The sequence below is a fragment of the Notolepis coatsorum genome (genome assembly GCF_963971535.1).
Source record: "Notolepis coatsorum genome assembly, chromosome: 19".
Classification (NCBI taxonomy): domain Eukaryota; kingdom Metazoa; phylum Chordata; class Actinopteri; order Aulopiformes; family Paralepididae; genus Notolepis; species Notolepis coatsorum.
Window position 1 is genome coordinate 16,349,358 of NC_140183.1, and position 15,845 is coordinate 16,365,202.

Consider the following 15,845-nt stretch of genomic DNA (forward strand, 5'->3'; position numbering starts at 1 on the left):
CTTTGAATTAGTATTTGAAAGCACATAAGAAGTACCGAAAATACATTGCAAGTATACTCTCAGAAAAGTACATATGGGTAGAAATATACCTTTAACACACTTAATATATATGTTTTGCAGTCAGAGCCACTCAGTTTTGGAACATCCTACCAACTGAAATACGATACCTACCACACCTTTACAAAAAAACTCAAGACCGGGCTATTAACAAATCAAACATGTGATCACTTTTAATCAGTTCGTTGTGTATTTTGTTATTGCTTTTACTATTATGTTGGATTGTGTTGTAAATATTGTGTTTTACTTTTAATGCTTCTGTTTTAGGTGTATGGTTTTATAACATCTTGCCAAAATGACTACAGTTGCGAATTAGCCAGCAGGCTAAAATTGGCACATTTACAGTAATGTTGATTAATGTGTACTGTCCTTTTTAAATAAACTGAAAATGAAACTGAATTGTGTTTATCTTATATGCACCGAGTGACTTGTGCTGCTGCTGGAGCCACACTGGTTATTTACCTTCAGACCTAACTCTCCGCCTTCACCTGGGTCTCCCGGAACCCCGGGTACCCCCTGTTGGCAACACAAAAACAAATAAATTAGAGATCCGACGCGCTCACACGTCAGCTTCATGTGTGAATTCTTTTTGGAGTGCCGTCATTTCCAAGTCTGCATGGATTCTTCGTGGCCTAATTCATCACCAAGCCATGATGGCAGTGAACCAAAAAATTATGGAAATACCATGATATTACCAGCATTATCATGGTTTAAATTAGATAATATCATGGTGTAATTGGTACCATGGTGATACATGACTTTCACCATGGCAGCACCGTGGTAGATTACAGTACAAGGTATCATGGTAAAACTAATATTTCCATCAGACTGGAACTTTCTGTGTGAGGAACTGACCAACGTGAACTTCACGATTCACGTCAGATCCTCTTCTCCGGTCATCAACTCATGGAGCGGTTTCAGAGCTAAGATAAGATAAGATATTCCTTTATTGATCCCATTGGGGACATTCAGGCATCATAGCAGCATGGGGGATGGGGGAGGGGAGGTACAGGTAGTAGAAGACATGGTACATGTCACAGAATTATAGTACAGTGGAGAAGAATAAAAAGGCAGTGTAAACAATATTACAATATAATTAACTCTGGACAACAAGGTGCGAGATGAGGGTATGTATGCCCTCTCAGTTATATTTGCCCTACTGCAACCTGAACTAACTGGTACCAGGTCAGGGACAGGTGGTACCATACAGACTGGTACCAGGCCAGGGACAGGTGGTACCATACAGACTGGTACCAGGTCAGGAACAGGTGGTACCATACAGACTGGTACCAGGTCAGGAACAGGTGGTACCATACAGACTGGTACCAGGTCAGGAACAGGTGGTACCATACAGACTGGTACCAGGTCAGGGACAGGTGGTACCATACAGACTGGTACCAGGTCAGGGACAGGTGGTACCATACATACTGGTACCAGGTCAGGAAACAGGTGGTACCATACAGACTGGTACCAGGTCAGGAACAGGTGGTACCATACAGACTGGTACCAGGTCAGGAACAGGTGTGGGTGGAACCAAAACCAGAAGTTCCCCCACTGGCAACCGACATCAAATGAAATACAGGGACTTTTTAAATGTTACTTGTCCTTTCGGACAAGTTATGTTTTTGTAGGTTTTTATTGATTTTTGCTACCGGGCAGTCCGGTAGAGAGAGAGAGAGAGAGAGAGAGAGAGAGAGAGAGAGAGAGAGAGAGAGAGAGGAGGAATGGGAGATAGACCAGGGAAGACATTTGGCAATGATCACGTGTCCGGGAGTCGAACCCGGGTGGGCCGTGTGGCACCGTAGTGCTGTATGCCGTGCGCCATTTGGGCGCCCGCCGCCCCATACAGGGACTTTTTAACACTTAACATTTGTTGACTTCTGCTTTGCCTCGGTGGAGGAATTACCGATTTGACTAAAGCGATTCAGAGATAGAACAACCAATTGGAGGCCGCAGGGGATTTCTGTTCGTCACCACGGCAACTGAGTGGCCAACCAGCGACGGCAGGCAAATGAAAGCAAATCAAAGCAGCCACGGTTGAATGGATGGAAATTCCCCTGTATCAGGAGAGAGAGTGAGAGAGACAGAGATAGATACAGGGGAATTCCCATCCACTCAACCGTTTCCTCCACTCAACCGGTTCATCCACTGCAGGTTCACTTTTGATTCATGAAATGGTCGATTGGGACATTCATGAAGCGTCTTTAAAAGGGAACACTGTGATCACTCACCACAGGCAACAAGAACAACGTTAAAGCTGGTCTCAGTTCAGCTCTCCTATCCTAACAAGCGGCATTAGTATTATGTGGGTACTGACTCATAGGACTGACATCTCGCAGAAAGATACATGTCTCTTATCGGTGTTGTATGATTTTGTGCCCCAGGATAGTTTTGTTAATTGTGAACTCTCTCAGAGAGAGAACCCTCGGATGTGTGATGTCACCCAGATATACAAACCACTGCATACTGTAGACAATAAGACAAGATATTCCTTTATTGATCCCCTTGGGGAAATTTGAGCGTCATAGCAGCATGGGGTTAGGGTCTGTACCCTAACTGGCATGATATACGTTATATGTTATTGTCTGTGCAGATTTTGGAGTCAGACACACGTAGTGGTCAGACATTCCTTATAGCTTCTCAAGGTCTGCAGCCGTTAGTTCTCCAGCTCCTATGGTTGTGGAGCCTGATGGCCGCTGGCATGAAGGACTGGCAGACTGGTGGAGTGTCGGGGGGGGGGGGGGGGTATGAGTTTGTGGCTGAACGCACTCCTCAGGAACGTCGGGGGGGGGGGGGGGTATGAGTCTGTGGCTGAATGCACCCCTCAGAGGTTATCCAGGATAATGGCCAGCTTCCTTCTCATCCTCCTCTCTGCCACCACCTCTAGTTTGACCAGCTGGAGGACGCTGGTTACTACAGGCTGGTAAAACGACTGCAGCACGCATTGAAGGACCTGAGTCTCCTCAGGAAAATCAGGCTGCTCTGTCCCTTCCTGTAGAGGGCCTCTGTGTTGTCCAACCAGTCTAATTTGTTGTTCAGGTGTACTCCAAGGAACTTATATGTCTCCAACATCTCCACCTCATCCCCTCGGATGGTGATGGAAGTTGGGGGGGGGGGGGGGGTCTTCTTGTCTCTCCGGTAGTCCACCACCAGCTCCTTGGTCTTGCTGATGTTGAGTTGGAGGTGGTTGCTGTCGCTCCACCCTACAAAGCTCTCCACAAGGGATTTAACTTACAATGGAGGACTCATGCTTCAGCCGCATCACTGTGAGCTTCTCCACTAACCTCAAAGGCTGGATGGTGTTGAAGGCGCCGGAGAAGTCAAAGAACATGATTCTCACTGAGCTGCGCAGCCTCGTCAGGTGCATGTAGGCTCTGTGGAGCATGTAGATGATGGCTTCTCTAGGTGCATGTAGGCTCTGTGGAGCATGTAGATGATGGCTTCTCTAGGTGCGTGTAGGCTCTGTGGAGCATGTAGATGATGGCTTCTCTAGGTGCGTGTAGGCTCTGTGGAGCATGATGATGGCCTCTACAGGTGCGTATAGGCTCTGTGCAGCATGTAGATGATGGCGTCCTCCACCCAGATGTTTGCCTGGTATGCAAACTGCAGGGGGTCAAGGGAGTCACTCACCAGGGGCTTGAGGTGTTGCAGGACCAGCCTTTCAAAGGACTTCATGGCGTGTAACATTGAAAGGGTTCAAACTAATAGATACAAAACAATGAGGATTTCACTGAGAGATGCCAGGGTTATGGGTCTGGGATACTATAGGGGTAACTGGGAGTCGTTTTGGTTTTGGTTCCACACCTGTGTCGCACCACACACACACATTATGTCATCTTACTGTATATTCCATGCTGTCTAATTCTTGGAAGTGAAGTCACCCTTCTTGCTCAAACCACAGTCGCTAGATTCTATCTTTTAGTTCAGAGTCTGACCTCCTATCGAGAACAACTGTTTCAGGTCACGGGGGAACCTGGGCCTGTATGTATAGGAGTGCTGATCTGAGACCAGTCATATTGAGGTTTATACGGTCATGTGACCTAAGGGGTCTGATCCTAGGTCAGCAGTAGGGCCTACTCTTAGCCGTGGACAGTGATATTGTCACAGAGGTACTTGATGACAGAGGCTCTGGATCGGATCATAGGACACAGCAGGGCCAGGAAGTAATCCATACCGGGATGACAGTGGCGCCATGGCAACAAAACTGGTAACTGTAGTCTCTTACAATTACTGTAAAACAGTAATCCAGTCAGTAATTCGATTACAAAAATAATTGTGAGATCACAGATGTAAACATACTGTGATGTAGTGGCTTGATGACATACTTTAAATGGCAGTCAATTGAAGACAATTTTGTATAAATTGGCTGAGTAACTTTATTATCTTGGCATTTATTTTCTTTGGGTGGGGGGTGGGGGGGGGGGGGGGGGGGCAAAGTAATCCAAAGGTCATAGAAGCTAACACATAATTATATTAAATTGATGCTAATTACAATGGTAAGCAGGTAAGCAGTAATCTGTAATGGATTACATTTTAAAAGTAGCTTTCTAGGGCGGCTAGGTGGTGCAGTGGGCAAGGCACTCACCTCCAATGCTGGAGACGCTGGGTTCGAGCCCAGCGCTCCACATTGTTTTCAGTTTGGCTGGTCGTCCGCACTAATACATTTGGCAGTATTAGGGGGTGGGAAACCGATGGGTGGGGATCGGACGTTGTGGACAGCGACTCCTACAGGTCGGTTGGTGCGCCTGCGCAGTAGAATCAAGAAGCGACGGGGGCGGCGTCCCTCCAAAGCGCAGACCCCTGACGCTGAAAGATTGCGCTGTGCAGGTGAAAAGATGCGACGGCTGCTACCTCGAGTATCGGAGGGGACTCGTGCTATGTATGACTTAGTCCACATTGCAGCCGGCTTGTGGGAGGCAAGAAACAGCGTTCGAGACAGGGGAGGGTTGAATTGGATGATACGAAATTGGGATGGGAGAAAAATAGAAAATGGGAGAAAAAGTGGATAAAAAAAAAATAATAAAAAGAAAGTAGCTTTCTCAACCTATGTTACTGCTTCTCAAACTCACCATGGCTCCGGAGAAACCAGATGCACCGTCCTCACCGTCAGACCCAGAATCACCCTGCAACAGGAAAGGTCAAAAGTCAAACATGTTAATTTTGTTGTTGTTGTTATACTAATAGTAAAGATGTGGGTATTGACAATGTATTGGATGTGACAGAATTATCAAATGGTTTGGCATGAGAGAAGTACACAGAACACACACATACACATACGCACGCACACACATGCACACGCATGCACGCAAATACATACACACACACACACACACACACACGCAAATACATACACACACACATACACACACGCACGCAAATACATACACACACACACACACACACACACACACACACACACACACACACACACACACACACGGAACTCTGTATTAAAACGTGTCACGATGACATCACGTCCTCACCACAGGCCCAGTGTCTCCTCCTCTTCCTCGAACCCCTTTGAAGCCTTTGTAACCCTGGAAACAAGACACACAACTGAAAGTATGTAGTATATTACAGTAACGTTAGCCAGCCCATACAGTTGTATGGTATGCTAGGGATACATGTAACAACACAGTATTGATGCCATTGACGAGGACTACACTATAGCTAACGTTATGCTAGCATCCATTAAAAACTACTCATTTTCACTGGGACCGAGCCATTATGCCATCAGTTTATGCTACGCCATCATCCACTAGAGGAGTAGTAAGCTGACGCACTGACAATGGAAGGACGACATCAATATGTGTCATTGATTTTTATTAGTGTCCTACACACATGATGTGTGGTTTTTATTAGTGTCCTACACACATGATGTGTGGTTTTTATTAGTGTCCTACACACATGATGTGTGGTTTGTATTAACGTTCATAACTATGTGGTTATGATGATGTATTTGTCACCCACCTCCCTTCCTTGGACCCCAGGGAAGCCTGTTTTACCGTGCAGTCCTTTGGATCCCTGAGGCGATGGGAGAGGTGGTCAGTTTGTGGTCCCAAGGTGTTACATACGGATAGACAGACAGAGACAGACAGAGACAGACAGTAAGACAGAGATAAATGATGGACAAATAGACGGATAGACGGATAGACAGATAGACAGATAGACAGATAGACAGATAGACAGATAGACAGATAGACAGATAGACAGATAGACAGATAGACAGATAGACAGATAGACAGATAGACAGATAGATAGATAGATAGATAGATAGATAGATAGATAGATAGATAGATAGATAGATAGATAGATAGATAGATAGATAGATAGATAGATAGACAGATAGACAGATAGACAGATAGACAGATAGACAGATAGACAGATAGACAGATAGATGATATAGATCTACCTTAGGTCCTGCGAAGCCAGCGAAGCCAGGCTCTCCAGGCTCACAGTCACAGTCCGTAGGCCCCTCTTTCCCGAGAGTCGCGTCATCACCAGATTCCTCCTCCGAGGAACCAGCTGGATGGTACTGCACACACACACACACACACACACACACACACACACACACACACACACACACACACACACACACACACACACACACACACACACACACACACACACACACACACACACACACACACACACACACACACACACACACACACACACACACACACACACACACACACACACACACACACACACACACACACACACACACACACACACACACACACACACACACACACACACACACACACACACACACACACACACACACACACACACACACACACAGTAGTACTCATTTATATATATTTCAGTTTAATCACTTGTATATCGTTATTGCACTTTATTGTTACCTTTGCACTCTGGTCAGATGCTGACTGACTTTACTTTACTGACTTTGTGCTGTATGATGACAATACATTAGAAGCTAATCGAATCTAATCTAAGTAACAATTACTTGATATATTCTGTGTACTGGGCCATACTATTCATAACAGGTGGTAAGTGTGTGTACTCTCCCTCTACATAAAAACACTGTCCATCTCCATACATACATCCATCAAAACATAACACAGAATGAGGAAGTATACAAAAAAGAAATATTTCACAATTTCGTTTTCGTTCCAGTTTCACTCCAATTGCAGATGTTGCAAATGTCCATTCTCTCTCTCTGACGGTGTAAATGAAGCAGAGCGCGCTTCGTTCTGAGAGTGCGTCACTGCGTTTGGTGGAGTTCCTCGTGGAAACCGTGGATGACTCAAAAACTATTTGGAAATGGTGGATTTTCCAAGTTAATCACAAGTTTCTTGTTTTGAGTCCAGTTTGTGAGATGGGTTACAAAAAGAGATACAGAACAAACACTGGGGTTTCCTTTTGTTTGAGTAAGGACAGGACTTCTACAACAGGATGAAAATAAACACTAGACAAAGTGAAGGACTAAGCAGACATACTTCCCATAACATACCACCATCTGTCTAGTGGCTGGCATTAAAGGGGAATGCCATCCATTTTAAGAATTCACATATGTTCTGCCTCTGCCCCAGGACAGTTAAGTCAGTATGTTCTTCCTGTGCCCCAGGACAGTTCAGTCAGTATGTTCTCGATGTGCCCGAGGACAGTTAAGTCAGTATGTTCTCTCTGTGCCCCAGGACAGTTCCGTCAGTATGTTCTTCCTGTGCCCCAGGACAGTTCAGTCAGTATGTTCTCCCTGTGCCCCAGGACAGTTCCGTCAGTATGTTCTTCCTGTGCTCCAGGACAGTTCAGTCAGTATGTTCTTCCTGTGCCCCAGGACAGTTCAGTCAGTATGTTCTTCCTGTGTTTCAGGACAGTTCAGTCAGTATGTTCTCCCTGTGCCCCAGGACAGTTCAGTCAGTATGTTCTTCCTGTGCCCCAGGACAGTTCAGTCAGTATGTTCTTCCTCTGCCCCAGGACAGTTCATTCAGTATTTGTGAAGACGCACCATGAATGAATGAATGAATGAAAACTTTATTTAACAGATTGCAGAATGGGTACAATACAGTACGGCTCAATACACACAATTGTTAAGGGGATGCAGACCTGAGAAAGACGTTTGTCTTGTTTCCATCAGGGTCCCCCATTTTCAATTCATATAGACATTTATGACATACACAACATACATGACATTTATGGCATAGGGACATATAGGTATTTAGTACTGATACATTTGTGACATAAGCGGTATTCAAATATACAGTACTGTCTATTAGGAGGTGGTGGGGGTTTTGGGCATTTACGGTGGCCAGTTTCGAATTGCAGCCTCCCGTAGGTGCTCTTTAAGAGCGTTTTGAATGTGGGCAGGGATTCACATTCCTTTACAGCTTTGGGTAGGGCGTTCCACATTGTTGTGGCATAATTGCGAAACGTGTTTAGTCCCTTGTTTGATCCGAATCTGGGTTTAACATGATTTGTTGAGCTTCCTCTGGTGTAGTGGTTGTGGTATTCACTGACCTTTGGGAAGTATTTTGATATGTACATGGGCACCCCGGTCGTATAGTGTATCTTGTAGACCAGGCCCATTGCAAGTTGCTGTACTCTGTCGTCTACTCTAAGCCATCCTAGGTTGTCAAAGTGGGCAGGGGTGAGGTGGGTTCTGGGGTTCAGGTCAAGTAGTAGTCTGACCAGTTTGTTTTGTGATGTTTGTAATTTTGTTTTAAGCGCCTTTGAGGTGCTTTGGTACCATGAGGTGCACGCATAGTCATAGTACCCTTGAATGAGTGCTCCTGCCAGAGTCTTCAGGGTATTCTTGTTTACCAGAGAGGAGATCCGGTACAAGAATCTAGTTCGTTGGTTGACTTTTTTTATTACATTGGATGCCATTTTGTCACAGGAAAGATTTGCCTCTAGGATGGAACCCAGATAGGTAATTTCGTCATTCCTTGTGACAATATTGTCACCCACTGTAACTGAGAAGCCGTCGGTCTTGCTGAGTTTGTTATTTGAACCGAAGAGAATGGACTCTGTTTTGCCCATGTGTAATGATAGTTTGTTATCAGCGAGCCATATGCACTCTCTCCACATACCACTCTCTCCTAAAGCTAGACATCCGAGAGAGAACCCTCCAATCAGTGATGTAACTGAGATGTAAAATGTACAAGGTTGTAAAAAAATGTGTGAGCTCTTACACGCAAGTGAGGTTTATATTCTCGCATTGCTAGAAGGTCTGAACCAGAGTTAAAACCTAATTTGGATGTAAGAGGTCCACACAGACCTCATTTGGGTGTAAGAGGTCCACACAGACCTCATTTGGATGTAAGAGGTCCTGGCAGACATCATTTGGGTGTAAGAGGTCCTGGCAGACATCATTTGGATGTAAGAGGTCCTGGCAGACATCATTTGGATGTAAGAGGTCCTGGCAGACATCATTTGGATGTAAGAGGTCCTGGCAGACATCATTTGGATGTAAGAGGTCCTGGCAGACATCATTTGGATGTAAGAGGTCCTGGCAGACATCATTTGGGTGTAAGAGGTCCTGGCAGAGGTCCTGGCAGACATCATTTGGATGTAAGAGGTCCTTGCAGACATCATTTGGATGTAAGAGGTCCTCGCAGACATCATTTGGATGTAAGAGGTCCTGGCAGACATCATTTGGATGTAAGAGGTCCTGGCAGACATCATTTGGATGTAAGAGGTCCTCGCAGACATCATTTGGGTGTAAGAGGTCCACGCAGGCATCATTTGGGTGTAAGAGGTCCTGGCAGACATCATTTGGATGTAAGAGGTCCACGCAGACATCATTTGGGTGTAAGAGGTCCTCGCAGACATCATTTGGGTGTAAGAGGTCCACGCAGACATCATTTGGATGTAAGAGGTCCTCGCAGACATCATTTTGGTGTAAGAGGTCCTCGCAGACATCATTTGGGTGTAAGAGGTCCACGCATGCCTCACATTCACCCATTTACTCACACGGTCACACAACCAATGGTGGAGGCGACCGCACAAGGTGCCAACCTGCTCATCTGGAGCAGTTACAGTAGGTGTCACTTCGACGCGCTGCTGCGAGGAACCGGGGCAACAGTGGCTCAGGAGGTAGAACGGTCGTCTGGTAGGTTCCCGGTTCGATTTCCGCTCCTCCCGGGCAGCGTGTCGAAGTGTCCTTGAGCAAGACACCTAAACCCTAACTTCTCCCGATGAGCAGGTCGGCTCCTTGCATGGTCGCCTCCGCCGTCGGTGTGAGTGAATGGGTAAAAATGCGAGGAACAAATTGTAAAGCGCTTTGGATGAAAGCTGCTATATAAATGCACCATTTACCAATCGGGAACCTTCAGGTCACCAGACGACCGCTCTAACCTCCTGAGCCCCTGTCGCCCCTGTTACGTGTGGGTGTGTTTGTACCCTGATCAGGTGTTCCCCAGTGTGATGTCTGGTTGTAGTCCCCTGTCTTGGTCTTGTAGTTCTTTGTCGTTTCCCTCCCAGGTGTATCCATTTGTAATCAGCCCAGGTGTTTCTTGTTCTCGTCATCCCCTTGTGAATAATGTGTTGTGTTCTCCCCTGTGTGTGGTGGCTGATCCTGTCTGTACAGTCCTGTCCATTGTTTGTTATCATTTTTATGTTATCCCTTCACCTTCAACCATGGTAATTATAATTAAACATCTTTTTGTTACTTTGGCTACCGTTTCATATTATGTTTCATTGACAAGACAACGTGCACTTTACAGTAGTCAATGGTAACATAATAGCCCCAATAGGTGACCTTCCCCTTTTTACCCCCCCCCCCCCCCCCCCCTGGCCGCGGGGGAGAGAAGCGAGCGCTCCCCCTGTCTTCACCTGCGTCACGATGACCTCCTTGGCATAGTCGTAGGTCTCCGTGGTGGTGGCGTAGGGGTAGGAGTCCTCCGTGATCATGGTGACCTGCGTGGGGGCCGCGTACGGGTCGTAGTCCTCCTCTGGGTGCTGCTCGTCGTAGCTCTGGGTGGGCTCTGGAGGGTACTCTGTCAACAAGCCGAGAGGGAGGAGAGGGACCGGCATGGAGGGGATATTGTAGCTATTCGTTTATACACAGACGTTTGGTAGATTTCTAGCGCTGGTTCTCAAAAGCGCACTCCCTGAAAAATGAAGAATAGATTTAAAGGAACATACCGACATTACGGGAAATGCACTTACCGTCTTCTGCAGAGTCAGACAAGAAGATAGATACCAATTTCCTCTCTGTGCGTTCAGTAGAAAGCTATCTGGCTGTAAACTAGCCTAGTTTAGCACAAATGAATGGAGGCGGATACAGACCACTAGCCTAGTTCAAAACTCCAGGAGAGGTGTTTTTGGCTGGTCCGAAGTTTGGGAACCCCTGACAGCATTGGTATTGATATACAGCATTGATATACTGGACATGTGTAGTAAATATTAATCTAAATATGAATCTTAATACCTCAGGATTATTATGTAAATGCAAAAACAAATACATTCCGGTTAACTGGCTTGTTTGTTTAGTTACATGAGAATAGGAAAACCATCTACAATGTCATATATACCAGGGTTATTATAGTTTGATATAATTTTTTTCAAACAGTGTTGAACTTGAGTGCTACAGTCTTGAGTGCATAGCAGTATAAACTAAACTAAAACTAAACAATGAAAAACTAAACTAAACCAAAACTAAACTCAATTGTTGAAACTGAAACAGAGGAAAAAAATGCAAACAAATGAAAAATATAAAACTATAATAACCCATAGGACACAGTAGATGGTTTTCCTATTCTCATGTAACTAAACAGACAAGCCAGTTAACTTGAAGGTAATCGCTTTAAACCCATAACTTATTATGTATCTATTTATTTATTTGTTTATTTATTTATTATTATTATTATTATTATTATTATTATTATTATTATTATTATTATTATTATTATTATTATTATTATTATTATTATTATTATTATTATTATTATTATTATTATTATTATTATTATTATTATTATTATTATTATTATTATTGTTATTGTTATTATTATTATTATTATTATTATTATTATTATTATTATTATTATTATTATTATTATTATTATTATTATTATTATTATTATTATTATTATTATTATTATTATTATTATTATTATTATTATTATTATTATTATTATTATTATTATTATTATTATTATTATTATTATTATTATTATTATTATTATTATTATTATTATTATTATTATTATTTATTCATTTATTCATTTATTCATTTATTCATTTATTTATTCATTTATTTATTCATTTATTTATTCATTTTCATCATTCCACTGAACTTAATACTTAATACTTTCTGGAACATATGATATCACACATTCCAACTCTTTAACCTTTAGACCAAATACATTTTTACACAGCAGTTTGTAGTTTTGAGATATATGTGAGATTATTGGCATAATAAATACCCCCCAACCCCTCGAAGGAGTGTTCCTTTAAATGTTAAAGATTTATTCTTCCACACTTGGAAAGGTCACTATTTGCCTCACATGGAGAGTCACATGGAGAGTCAGAATGACCATGCAGAGGACCGCTGTTATGATACCTACCTGGGTGTGGATAGGGGTCAACCAAGGAACCCTCATATGTGTGGTCAATCTGCTCATCACCTGTTAGTGGACAGAAATCACACAAGGAACCGTGATTGGCGACAGTGTTCAGTTGACTGTTAACTCATTGGACGCCACCGCTTAAGTGCACGAGAGGGCGCTAGAGCACCACCTCTTTAATCAATGGGAGGAGTGCGAGATTTGCGAGTGCTTAAAATATATCTTAAATTATGGCTATGGGTCTAATACACCCGTCGATTATCAGTGAGTTGCTTGCAGTCAACATGTACAAAACGGATAGTTTTTTCATCGGTACATTTCCGTTTTATACCGTTTTGAATACAAGTATAGTTTTGGTGATTTCTCCAGAGAAAGACACGATAATAGCCCTTTAGTGGAATACACAAAACACGTTGTCATTTTTCGCCTGATTATCGAATCTTCCTGAAATCAATGCTAGATCATCATTATTATCCTTCCTCGTGCATACATGAAATGGCCCTCGTAGCGTGGCGCCCCCCCCCCCCCCCCACCTCCTGCACCCAACGGAAAACAGCCACACATACACACAGATACAGCGTCGATCGGGGTAGAAATACATATCAGATCAACAATCAAATTTATATATAGTGTTCTTACCTTTTATCTGATGTAATGCAAAAGAAATAATCCAATGATCTGATCGCCATTTGAAGTACTGGGCGTGGAGGTCCGTGCCACGTTCAACAGCATTGCATATTGAGGAGGGGGGGGGGGGGGGGGGGGGGGGGGGCAGCCTCGCAGATGTATCATTGAAATCAGGTTATCTTGCCTGAGTATTTAAACCATGCCCGCACAGCTTGGATTGTCCCAGAAAAAAAACTATACCATTCCCAGTGGAGTGCAATACCAGCCGGAAGGCGTAGGCGGCGGTATTTGCCCTTTTGCGAGCTCAGACCCATTCCCAACGATAACATCAGGCTGGATGGATGAAAATGAATGGATATCGCTAATAAAATAAATAACGATTAAAACCCGACTATACTCGTGATTGGCGCTCAAGCGATGGCGAGTTAACCCAACTATCATCGTGACTGGCGTCCAATGAGTTAAAGGAGCATTAAGTAAGATTTTGATGATTTTAAAGTGAGGACTCGGCTATGTATTGCGTGGAATAAGCGCACCGTTTAGTGGTCCACAAACACATTTGACATGGTCGGGACGGTGTCAACTTAACCACTCAATTCTGTGCTTGTTCCACAGAATTGTTCACGTGATTGAGTCTACATGGTCCTCATCTCAAATCATCAAAATCTTAAAATAAAATGGACATTTCTCAGATGTATACCTGAATCTTATAGTTCTGTTGTGAGGACATATAAATGGCAAATTAACTACATTTATATATCGCTTTTATCCAAAAATTATTTACAATTTACTGTATTCCTCACATTCACCCATTCACTCACACATTCACACGCCGACGGCGGAGGCGACCATGCAAGGTGCCAACCTGCTCATCGAGAGCAATTAGCGGTTAAGTGTCTTGCTCAAGGACACTTCGACACGCTGCCGGGGGGGGGGGGGGGGGGGGGGGGCGGAATCAAACCGGGAACTTTTTTCGATTCCCAGATGACCGCTCTCCCTCATGCTGGGTGTCTCGAGAGCTTGGGACGACCCGCCCACCGAGAACCTCCACTGGGTGACATGCAGCCGAGCTCTCCAGGCACAGATCCCGATTTATGTCCAATTATCATCACACATGCTCCTCACAGAAGAACGATAGGATTCAATGAAAACTGTATATATACTTACTTATACATATATAACCCATAGCCTGCACAATACATTTACATATCTGTAGATACTAGATCTATATCTGTACATATCCTACTCTTACTAGTTATGCTGCTAGTACACTGTACTAATTTGTATATTTTGTACCCAGTATAATCACCTGTTCATTGTATATTGCTGTTGCACTTTACTGCTATATTTTCACTCTGGTTGGATGCCAAACTTCTTTTCGTTATACTGTATAATGACAATACATTTTAACCTAATCTAATTTAATCTAGTCTAATCTAATCTAATCGAATCGAATCTAATCTAATCTAATCTAATCTAATCTAAACTAATATAATCCAATCTAATCTAATCTAATCTAATCTAATCTAATCTAATCTAATCTAATCTAATCTAATCTAATCTAAACTAAACTAAACTAAACTAAACTAAACTAAACTAATCTAATCTAATCTAATCTAATCTAATCTAATCTAATCTAATCTAATCTAATCTAATCTAATCTAATCTAATCTAATATAATATAATCTAAACTAAACTAAACTAAACTAATATAATATAATATAATATAATATAATATAATATAATATAATATAATATAATATAATATAATATAATATAATATAATATAATATAATATAATATAATATAATCTAAACTACTCTACTCTACTCTACTCTAATCTAATCTAAGCGAATAAAAGTGTGCTACATGGGGAAAACAAACAGCTGTGTCTGGGAGCACTGCGTCTCACCTGAGTGGTAGGCGGAGTACTCATCCTGTGCGTGAGAGGAGAGGGCACACAAAAGAAGGACAAACAGTCGTGAGGGGACGGACACCTGCAATGAAGGCCGGGGGAGAAAAGACACAGGAGCAGCTTTTACAAGACGTGTGTGGAAATGATTTGACTGGGAGACAAAGGTTAGGTAGGACTCCTCAACGTGACATTCACATTGATTAAAGGGTCTTCGGCTGAGACTGAAGATGGTCCATCTTTGTAGGCTAGAAGATTATCCACCGACAGTGGGACAAGACAATGGTCTGCAAGATCCAAAATGTACAACTGAGAATGGACACCTGATCACCTACGTAGCGAAATAGAGGAATAGGATGATGGTAAAACAAAAAATATGATCTCATCCTATTGTACTTATATTTTCAATCAACTAACCCACAATTATTGCGTGACTGGTGTTCCCCTCTCTCTCTGCTTGACCCCCCCACCCCCCCACACACACACACTTTGGAGATTCCATTATAAAAGGAATAAAAGGTAATAAAAAAGGCAATCGTTTTTACCAGTATTTTTATTGACCCGCCCCCTTTTTGTATCAACCAGTGATGATGATGCCACTTGTTTTCTCACCCTTGTGAACTAAGCGGTCAAGCGGCATTCGCATGAGCGGAGTAGCCACAACTATTCTACATCCTCTAGGCTTGGAGGACTGCAGACACAGTAGA

General features: G+C 43.2%; 1 protein-coding gene across 1 annotated transcript in view; it reads right to left on the minus strand.

The window, feature by feature from the left end:
• Nucleotides 1-15,845, minus strand: part of LOC311246390 (uncharacterized protein) — a gene marked incomplete at both ends in the record, with an annotated part of 53,924 nt that overhangs the window by 33,791 nt on the left and 4,288 nt on the right. The window contains 7 exons of the mRNA XM_084336549.1: nt 520-573; nt 5,127-5,180; nt 5,541-5,594; nt 6,028-6,081; nt 6,470-6,592; nt 10,864-11,027; nt 15,139-15,223. Of these exons, the coding sequence (XP_084192675.1) occupies nt 520-573; nt 5,127-5,180; nt 5,541-5,594; nt 6,028-6,081; nt 6,470-6,592; nt 10,864-11,027; nt 15,139-15,223 (588 nt within the window). The remainder of the gene's footprint in view (nt 1-519; nt 574-5,126; nt 5,181-5,540; nt 5,595-6,027; nt 6,082-6,469; nt 6,593-10,863; nt 11,028-15,138; nt 15,224-15,845) is intronic.